At 34.8% G+C, this 11,260-nt stretch overlaps 1 protein-coding gene across 1 annotated transcript in view; it reads right to left on the reverse strand.

The window, feature by feature from the left end:
• Positions 1-11,174, reverse strand: part of LOC132741130 (calcineurin-binding protein cabin-1-like) — a 34,600-nt gene extending 23,426 nt beyond the window's left edge. The window contains exons 1-7 of the mRNA XM_060729223.1: positions 11,033-11,174; positions 10,479-10,567; positions 7,462-7,589; positions 6,452-6,522; positions 6,006-6,096; positions 5,451-5,584; positions 4,201-4,287 (exon numbers count right to left, since the gene is read on the reverse strand). Of these exons, the coding sequence (XP_060585206.1) occupies positions 4,201-4,287; positions 5,451-5,584; positions 6,006-6,096; positions 6,452-6,522; positions 7,462-7,589; positions 10,479-10,567; positions 11,033-11,119 (687 nt within the window). The 5' untranslated portion in view covers positions 11,120-11,174. The remainder of the gene's footprint in view (positions 1-4,200; positions 4,288-5,450; positions 5,585-6,005; positions 6,097-6,451; positions 6,523-7,461; positions 7,590-10,478; positions 10,568-11,032) is intronic.
• Between the last annotated feature and the right edge of the window lie 86 nt (positions 11,175-11,260).

Here is an 11,260-nt window from a genome sequence, read left to right on the forward strand (position 1 = left end):
TACCTCCTTCAAATAGCAATCCTCCTATGAAGTTTGAATATTGTGGGCCAAATGGAACATTGGTTATACTCCAGTGAATAGTGACTTTGACCTTGTGACCCCAAAATCAATAGGGGTCTTCTACCCAATATGGACAATCATCCAATGAAGTTTGAACCCTGTGGGCCAAATGGAACTTATGTTATGCTCCGGAAACTGTTTTCAGTTTTAAAGTAAAAGTGACCTTGACCTTTGACCTTGTGACCCAAAAATCAATAGGGGTCTTCTACTCAATATGGACAATCATCCTATGAAGTTTGAATATTGTGGGCCAAATAGAACCGGAAACCAAATTGCTAACGGACGGACGCCAGGGGGTATAACTTTCGGCATATAAAAAGGCGAAAAACCCACTTTAATTCTCAATAATGATTTGATTTCTCTTTGGCTAAATTGACAGCCATTTTTGCAGGTCAAAACACAAAATATTGAGAAAAATAATTGTACAACATTCAGCCGATGAATTATATAAAAAATGGCCTTTAAAGGACTCACTGAGGTATTATTTGACATGACAGGATTAAAAATAATTTTAATATTCCCTTAGATGTCTAGACCAAAACTTTTGTGCAAAATTTCAGGTCATTTGCTCACTCTGTTTTTACAGAATAATTGTTCTAGTTGTAAAAAATGACCTAAAATATTACAACACTTTTCAGTCAAATCGGATAAAAATAGGACAAACAAGAGGGCCATGATGGCCCTGAGGTCGCTCACCTGTATATAGGCCCCCGGAGCGGGGCCAGTTTAAACCCCAAGGCTTTTATTTGAACAAACTTGGAAGACACTCATTAAAAGATGTTTAACAATGTTAAGTTTTTTTAACTACACACATGTAATGAAAAACAATGATCTCACCCGCCCCCTGTCCCCCACCCCACCCCCCCCCCCCCCGCAGAGCCAATATTCACCCAAGGGCTTTTATTTGAACAAACTTTGTAGAAATCCATAAGAAGATATTTCATGCTAAACATCTAAGCTCTAGCCCATTGGGTTTTTTAAAAGAAGATTTTTAAGTTTTTATTAACACACATATAGTTAAAAACAATGACACCCCCGGGGCATGCTAGTTTTGACCCCAGGGCTTTTATTTGAACATACTTTGTAGATGTTTACCAGAAGATGTTTCATGCTTAATATCTAAACTCTAGCTATTTAGGTTTTTTCAAAGAAGATTGTTTAAGTTTTGACTATATGCATATAGGGAAAATCAAGACGCCCCGGGGCGGGGCCAATTTTGACCCCAGGGTTTTTATTTGAACAAACTTTGTAGACACTCACTAGAAGATGTTTCATGCTTAATATCTAAACTCTAGCTATTTGGGTTTTTTCAAAGAAGATTATTTAAGTTTTTGCTATACACATATAAGGAATATCAATGACCCCCTGGGGCGGGGCCAATTTTGACCCCAGGGCTTTTATTTGAACAAACTAAGTAGACACCCATTAGAAGATGTTTCATGCTGAATATCTTAGCTCTAGCTCTTTGAGTTCTTTCAAAGAAGATTTTGCAAGTTTTTACTATATGCATATAGGGAAAATCAATGACCCCCTGGGGCGGGGCCAATTTTGACCCCAGGGCTTTTATTTGAACCAACTTGGTACACACCCATTAGAAGATGTTTCATGCTGAATATCTTAGCTCTAGGTCTTTGGGTTCTTTAAAAGAAGAATTTTTAAGTTTTTACTATATGCATATAGGGAAAATCAATGACCCCCTGGGGCGGGGCCAATTTTGACCCCAGGGATTTTATTTGAACAAACTTGGTAGACACTCACTAGAAGATGTTTCATGCCAAATATCTAAACTCTTGCTATTTAGGTTTTTTCAAAGAAGATTTTTTAAGTTTTTACTATATGCATATTGGGAAAATCAAGACTCATATTCAATGACCATACACCGTAGACTGTTAATTACGTGTGTAAATTAAAAAATAATTGTCGCGTTTTGTTCTTTATGGCATATTTCTCGATTGAAATATCATTACTTTACTGTTATACTTAAAGGCTAAACCGCATCGATGAGTATAAACTTGAATTACTTTTGTATGCGCAGTGTTTGCGTAGTCGTTGCACGCCTAACACGTGCGTCTTTTTTCCCGCGCTTCAACGAGGCAAAATTTGTACATGTATATAAGATGTACTTTTTCATGATTTTTTTTTTTATTCATAGCCTATTCATATAATAAAACAATTATTGACTAGTGAGCCATTGAATATGATGTGATATTCACCGGCAGAAAGTCATATTGACCTCGGCTATCGCCTTGGTCAATATGTCATCTGCCGGTGAATATCACATCATATTCAACGGCTCACTAGTCAATAATTGTATAATATAGCCTGAAATATTAAACAATATAGCCTGAAATATTAAACAATATAGCCTGAAATATTAACCAATATAGCCTGAAATATTATACAATATAGCCTGAAATAATTAAGCAATATACATTGTACCTTGCTTTAATATCAAGGCCTACAATAACAAGAGGGCCATGATGTCCCTGAAGACGCTCACCTGTATATAGGCCCCACGGAGCGGGGCCAGTTTAAACCCCAGAGCTTTTATTTGAACAAACTTGGTAGACACCCATTAGAAGATGTTTCATGCTAAACATCTAAGGTCTAGCTTGTTGGGTTTTTTAAAAGAAGATTTTTTAAGTTTTTTCTTTACACATATATTTAAAAACAATGACACCCCTAGGCAGGGCCAGTTTTGACTCCAGGGCTTTTATTTGAACAATCTTTGTAGACTCTTACTAGAAGATGTTTCATGCTTAATATCTAAACTCTAGCTATTTGGGTTTTTTTCAAATAAGATTATTTAAGTTTTTGCTATACACATATAAGGAAAATCAATGACCCCCGGGGCGGGGCCAATTTTGACCCCAGGGCTTTTACTTGAACAAACTTGGTAGACACCCATTAGAAGATGTTTCATGCTGAATATCTTAGCTCTAGCTCTTTGAGTTCTTTAAAACAAGATTTTGTAAGTTTTTACTATATGCATATAGGGAAAATCAATGACCCCCTGGGGCAGGGCCAATTTTGACCCCAGGGCTTTTATTTGAACAAACTTGGTACACACTCATTATTAGAAGATGTTTCATGCTGAATATCTTAGCTGTAGCTCTTTGGTTTCTTTAAAAGAAGAATTTTTAAGTTTTTACTATATGCATATAGGGAAAATCAATGACCCCCTGGGGCGGGGCCAATTTTGACCCCAGGGATTTTATTTGAACAAACTTGGTAGACACTCACTAGAAGATGTTTCATGCCAAATATCTAAGCTCTAGCTCTTAGGGTTTTTTAAAGAAAGATATTTAAAGTTTTTTCTTTCGGTTGCCATGGCAACCAGAGCTCTGCATGGAATTAAATTCTTTGAACAATTTTTAAAGGTGACCACCAAAGGAACATTCCTGTGAAGTTTGGATGAAATTGGCTTAGTGGTTTATGAGGAGATGTCATTTAAAGTAAAAGTTTACGGACGGACGACGGACGGACGGACGACGGACGGACGAAAAGCGATCACAAAAGCTCACCCTGTCACTTTGTGACAGGTGAGCTAAAAATACAATTTCAATTTATTTCTGAGTAAATTTCTTTACTATCTTTTGCATATGTTCTTGTTTAAGTGCCCCAGCGGACCTTTGTAAAAAAAAATCAAGTTTGATGTTTTTAGGCTTTTGAACCTCAGCTGAGTTCCTTTAAAATGGTGGCAAACAGAAATAAGACCTAAATAGAAACCATTTTACAAGTACCAACTAATTTTTTTACATAAAAACAATTAAATGAGACTTTAATTATGTCTCATCATAAAGACTTTAAAAACTCTTAGTTGCAGAAGTGAGAAAATTAAACTTGCAATTGCTACACATGTAGTCAAAGTATGTTTTATACCTTTAGACCAAATACTGTAAATTCATTAAATTTCATGGACATGAAATTTCATAGTTTTGTCACAAAGAACATTTTGTGGGTACTTTATTTCATAAATGTTTTATTTTCCAAAAGGTAAAATCTAAATAATCTAATGCAAAAAAATCTTACAGAAGACCTAATGAAATTTTGTTGGATATTCATGGATTGACTATCAATGAAAACCCAAAAATTAGTGCCCCACGAATAATGATAATTTTGCAGTAATACATGACTTACATTATAATCGTGTGTTTCAAACAGAGCTTCCTGTAACATAATTAACTGTGCCTGTCTCTCTGCTTTATCTTCTGTTATCTTCATTATCTGTAATAACAAGAGCACCACATGGACTATGACAGCTCCTCTGTTAATGGCAATAAGTTCTGACAAAAATTCGAAGTGAAAAGGGGAGTAGTTCCAAAAATATAGATTTCATAATTGATCTCCTTGTCTATAACTGCACCTTGATATAATTACCAAATATTCCAAATTTCATGTTGATAACTTTTAAAATGTTTGAAAAGAGGGCTACATTAAATTTTTTGCACAATGACAACAATGACACATAGATCATAAAGGCTCAACATTTTCTTTCTAACAGACAAGCTAAAATAAAAATGACAGGCCATCACTTTAATGTGATAACTGGTTAACACCCATTAAAATTTTAAAGGAGTTAACCCATTAGGCCATTACTTCACTAAGGTATATAGACATTGTCTACAGTATAGACAAGAGCAATCTGGTTGGACTGTAAATGTAAAACATATTCAAATCATCATGCCAACAGATCTTATCATCACAAGCTTAAAACTGGTGAGTCTTGTGTACCTAGTGAATAGAGATGACACATCTACATGGTAACATTTATCACTCAAAAGCACATCCCCCATTAAGTCATGTGAAGATGTTGTAAGTTCCTTGTGGAGAAATGGTTTATACTGGTATAAAAGTCAAAGAATACTTGTTGATTAACTACATGCACTTGCCAATAAAAACATAAATGAATGAAACACTGTTGCTTACTAGCATTTAACTACTAAATGAAGTAGAGCCCATTTAAAAACTCAGTTTCGATTTGTATCAATGTAAACAGAGATCTTTTTTGGCTTATTTTATTGCCGTTAATGGGTTATATGCCCAACTGAAAATAGTATATTATTTTCCAAATGCACAGGAAAAATTCCCAATTGAAAGTTACAAAATAAAAATATTGAATAAAAATTTCTAAAATCTTTGAAAATAAGGGCTTCTTTACTGTAATTGTGCTTAAATTTTTGAAGATGCCATCCTAGACAGTGATTGTTTGCTGTAAAATTTTAGACATGCATTTTTTCCCAATTTTTAACAAAATATTGCTAAAATTCCCAATTCCATGGGTATGGGTCATTTTCCCAAAATCCTGGGGAGAAAAAATCCCTGGTAAATGCTTAAGTATAGCTACAAGTAATTTCTTAATTAAATTACTTGTTAACTGCAATAATTACCTTTTGCTTTTCAGCACTGAAGTTCTGTACCAGAATTTCAACAACCTTCTTGTAGTCTTTCTTCTCGTACAACTTCTCTGTTTCCTCAACAGATCTTGTCTGTTGTAACATATCCTGCTGTGATACCACTATATCTACAATAAAATAAAGTCATTAAAACATATATGATGTGTGGACATTTATCATCTGTTGATGCATCTTGTGACCAATCTGGACAAGCTCTCTTGAAGAATGATTATATTCTTTTGAGGTTTTTCTAGGACATAAAGACACATGTAATCACAATAAAAATAAGGAATGCCTTATGATAAACAACCCTGCCAGATTCAATTATGAAAGATCATACAATGGCACTTAATGTATAAACCATATATCACATGTATATGAAATTGTATTATTATCTGTGTTTACACTTAAGTTTGTTCAAAGTTTAAAATAACATGACAAAGTTTCCTTCAATTTCATTGTTGACAGCTAAATAAAATTCAATTCAAATGTCAATTTTTCTTAATCGAACCTAAAGAAAGCACCTGGCAGGTAAAAAGAAATAATTACCTAGATCCACAAAGTTGTCTATCTGGCAGTTTGGAAGATAGGAATTTTCTACATTGAATTCTTCCTTCCCATACTCAAGGTACTCTTTGTTCTAAATATAAATAAAGCAATAAAGCATAAATTATCAAAAGTAATTAAGAAAAAGATTTTATAAAATATCATTGTCTATAGTATAGGGGTTTGCTATCAATGGAAGAGTGATTATTAAGTATTGTGAAAGCTACTGAATTAACTAAACCCTTACTATGCTGACTTTCTTAAATGGACTTGCCCACTTTCTATTTTTAGGACCATCCATTATCAATTTAGGGATTTCATGATGAAATTTAAAGTTAGTCTTCAAGCAGTACAGAGCCATGCCTAAATGTGTAGACATGCCTGGCTCTGTACTGGTGACAAGGGGTAATCAATTTCTACACTCAAAGCAAAGTAAGAATATGGAATACCATATCAAGGTAGAGTACTGCATCCTCCATGTTGTTTCTCAAAACAGAGTATCTGGATTTCAACCAATATACTGCAATAAAACAATCTTACTTTTACTAATGTTTCAAAGATTTCTATGTCATTTATATAATAAATACTATTTAACTAACAGATATAATACATGTGCACATCACCATAGAGATAGTCTCTATGTGAAAGTTGATAATTACTTGAAGTTAACTCAAGAAAAGAAATATTCTCGTTAAATGAAAGAAACATTCTATCTTTAAGGATATGGGGAGAGAATGTCTTAAACTGCTACCAATTAAACAGGTCAATTTACTCTTCCAAGTTCTCGATAGTAAAATGTTAGCCACTAAGCCTGGATAAATACAGAATATTTAACTTCAAAAGGCGAAATTCTGTGAAAATCAATACAATGAATATCCTTAGTGGCTGTAAAAACAGAACTTTTTCACAAAACCTTACATAAGAATAATCTTAGTTCATAAAGAGCTGTAATTCAGTACAAATCCATGCTAGAGTTATATGTCTCAGATAGATACACTGATGTTATGACATATGTGAAGTTTCAATAGAATACATTTTAAAGTTAATGAGATAAAAATTGCAACTTAACGAAGTGTTATGTAAATGCAAATGCCATCATTTTTTTTTTTTTAAGGCCGGGGGGGGGGGGGGGGGTTAGTTTTACATCACACCAACACAGTATAGGTTTTATGGCCACTTTCCAGCTTTACTGGTAGAGGTAAACCTAAGGTGCTTTTCCGTGCATTACTTCAGGCACGAATGGGCACCTGAGTAGAACTACTGATGTTCTGTAAGCTAGCTGTATAGCTTCCTCTCATGAAACAATACAAAGTGCTTGTCGGGGATTCGAACCCACAGCGATGAGAGCCATGTGGTTGAAAGTCAACAACCATAACCACTCAGCCACCAGCGTGTATACAATATACCCACATTTCTTCAAGTTCAAATAGTTTAGCTTATAAAACCAATCTTCACCTACCTCTTATACAGTGATCTATCCAAATATCTTCCAGTGTTTCACTATAGCCACACAGTACTGTTAAATACCAGATGTCCTCATTAAAATAGTCAGGTACATCATCCTGTGATAAATCATGGTGACCTGCACTGTAAAATAGATATCACATGTTATACATTGAATCATCATCTATTTACAGGGGCTGTAACTCATACGTTTTTAAAAAAAAATTTAATCAGCATTAACCAAACAAAAATTTATATAAACTTGAAATTTTTGAGTAACAAAAGGGAAACATTATATAACAAGAGGGCCATGATGGCCCTGAGGTCGCTCACCTGTATATAGCCCCCCCCCCCCCCCCCCCCCCCGGGCCAATTTTTACCCAAGGGCTTTTATTTGAACAGACTTGGTAGACACCCATAAGAAGATGTTTCATGCTAAACATCTAAGTTCTAGCTCATTGGGTTTTTTAAAAGAAGATTTTTTAAGTTTTTACTATACACATATAGTTAAAAACAAAGACACCCCTGGGACAGGGCCAGTTTTGACCCCAGGGCTTTTATTTGAACAAACTTGGTAGACATTCACTAGATATTTACTTAAAAATGTTTCATGTATATAATATCTAAACTCAAGCTATTTGGGTTTTTTCAAAGAAGATTTTTAAGTTTTTGCTATACACATATAAGGAAAATCAATGACCCCCGGGGCGGGCCAGTTTTGACCCCAGGGCTTTTATTTGAACATACTTGGTAGACACCCATTAGAACATGTTTCATGCTAAATATCTTAGCTCTAGCTCTTTGAGTTCTTTAAAAGAAGATTTTTTAAGTTTTTACTATATGCATATAGGGAAAATCAATGACCCCCTGGGGCCGGGCCAATTTTGACCCCAGGGCTTTTATTTGAACAAACTTGGTAGACACTCATTAGAAGATGTTTCATGCTAAATATCTTAGCTCTAGCTCTTTGGGTTCTTTAAAAGAAGATTTTTTAAGTTTTTACTATATGCATATAGGGAAAATCTATGACCCCCTGGGAGGGGGCCAATTTTGACCCCAGGGCTTTTATTTGAACAAACTTGGTAGACACTCATTAGAAGATGTTTCATGCTAAATATCTTAGCTCTAGCTCTTTGGGTTCTTTAAAAGAAGATTTTTTAAGTTTTTACTATATGCATATAGGGAAAATCTATGACCCCCTGGGAGGGGGCCAATTTTGACCCCAGGGCTTTTATTTGAACAAACTTGGTAGACATTCACTAGAAGATGTTTCATGCCAAATATCTAAGCTCTAGCTCTTACGGTTCTTTAAAAGAAGATTTTTTAAGTTTTTACTATATGCATATAGGGAAAATAAATGACCCCCTGGGGCCGGGCCAATTTTGACCCCAGGGCTTTTATTTGAACAAACTTGGTAGACATTCACTAGAAGATGTTTCATGCCAAATATCTCAGCTCTAGCTCTTACAGTTCTTTAAAAGAAGATTTTTTAAGTTTTTACTATATGCATATAGGGAAAATCTATGACCCCCTGGGGCAGGGCCAATTTTGACCTCAGGGCTTTTATTGGAACAAACTTGGTAGACACTCATTAGAAGATGTTTCATGCTAAATATCTTAGCTCTAGCTCTTTGGGTTCTTTAAAAGAAGATTTTTTAAGTTTTTACTATATGAATATAGGGAAAATCAATGACCCCCTGGGGCGGGGCCAATTTTGACCCCAGGGCTTTTATTTGAACATACTTGGTAGACATTCACTAGAAGATGTTTCATGCCAAATATCTAAGCTCTAGCTTTTACAGTTCTTTAAAAGAAGATTTTTTAAGTTTTACTATATGCATATAGGGAAAATCAATGACCCCCCGGGCCGGGGCCAATTTTGACCCCAGGGCTTTTATTTGAACATACTTGGTAGACACTCACTAGAAGATGTTTCATGCCAAATATCTTAGCTCTAGCTCTTTGGGTTCTTTAAAAGAAGATTTTTTAAGTTTTTACTATATGCATATATGGAAAATCAATGACCCCCTGGGGCCGGGCCAATTTTGACCCTAGGGCTTTTATTTGAACAAACTTGGTAGACACTCATTAGAAGATGTTTCATGCCAAATATCTAAGCTCTAGCTTTTACGGTTCTTTAAAAGAAGATATTTAAAGATTTTTCTTTCGGTTGCCATGGCAACCAGAGTTCTGCATGAAATGGAATTCTTTGAACAATCTTGATAGAGCTTCATACAAAGAGTATTCCTGCCAAGTTTCATTAACATTGGCCTTGCGGTATCATAGAAGATGTCCTTAGAATATTTAAAATGTGGACGGACGACAGACGACGGACGCCATTTGGTTGGCCATCCTAAAAGCTCACCTGCACTTTGTGCAAGGTGAGCTAAAAACCATTATGGTATTTTTTTTCCATCAAGATGTAATTTTCTTCAAAATATAGAAACAATGTAACAAAGTAACAAAATACAGTATTTGTTTAACTTATAAATAATGCAAATCTAAAAAAAAACTCAAAACCAATATTTTTAGGTTGATATTTTGTCACCTTAGTTATAGCAATAACTGGTTAACTTCTATTAATTTAGAAGGTGGTGAGTTTTGAGCTTTGTAGAAAATCTTTCAAGAGGAAAAGAGTAGACTAAACTATCACATTGACCTCCAAGTGCCTCTCTGACTTGTAGCCAGCAAAGCACTAGCATGGGTTCTGCTTGTTGTGGTGAGCATTTGAGCCCAGTTTGAAGATAATCCTTCATGGGGTGTACAATATATAGAGCTGACATAAAATTGTTCGTCTAACAACTGGCTCTCTGACAGTTTACCTTCAAGTGTGACCTTGACCGTCGGAATGGTTCTGCACATTGGCTTGCTAAGGTGGATATTTGAGCAATTTGTTCCAAGGGGTCAAGGATTTTTTAGAAGACACTGTGGAGACAGATGGACTATCATAACAAATTTAATTCTGTACTGCCCAAACCACATAAAGTGGTAGGGATATAATAAAGACATAGTGAGCTAAATGATACACAGTACCTTCTCGGTGACATGAGGGCAGACCCACTAGCTTTTGATCTGTCAATTAACCACCTATCTAATAATAACTCAAGTTGTACAAGAATGACCTGAAAAAAACATACACAATTAATAAATTAAAGATTTAAATCATTTTTTTTTTAATTTGTAAATACATGTGTATCATGCATAGAGTTTGGATTTTTTTTCTTCACATATTGATTTCAGTTGCCATGTAACAGAATTTCAGTCTTATACTGGTAAACAATAAACCACACTTATATATAAAGTTTGTGGTATATTTCAGTAATGAGGACACAGGTGTGACACAGCTTCTTATGGGGATTCATTTACTACGGAAACAGACCTGAACTTTTATTTTCAGTTCATGAGTCTTCTTCAACATTACTGAAGCACATATTGATACCTTCCACACATTTAGGAATTACAGTCCCTGTCCAATTTCGAGCCCACAGTAATCAAGGCTACCAGTTTAGCAACTGAGGTCACTTCATAAAAGTAATAAAACAATAAAGAAAGTTTTTAAAAGCATTGAATTTCTTTTTGTCCCTTACCTGTGCAAGTCTCTGGTATAATTTTGGTGAGTCTTTCATCTCAAACACATTAGGAATGTACATATGTTTCCGTACCCTATTGTACATCTTCACATATACCTCACCCAAACCTTCAGGCCTGAAATAATAGAACAATATACTCCTAATTATAACTTATCCAGACTAAAATAATAAAACTATGTACATAGCTGAAAACTTCATGCCTAAAATAAAAACTGTCAATGTATA

This window comes from Ruditapes philippinarum, unplaced genomic scaffold (genome assembly GCF_026571515.1).
Source record: "Ruditapes philippinarum isolate M1 unplaced genomic scaffold, ASM2657151v2 ctg7931_1_1_1_1, whole genome shotgun sequence".
Taxonomy (NCBI): domain Eukaryota; kingdom Metazoa; phylum Mollusca; class Bivalvia; order Venerida; family Veneridae; genus Ruditapes; species Ruditapes philippinarum.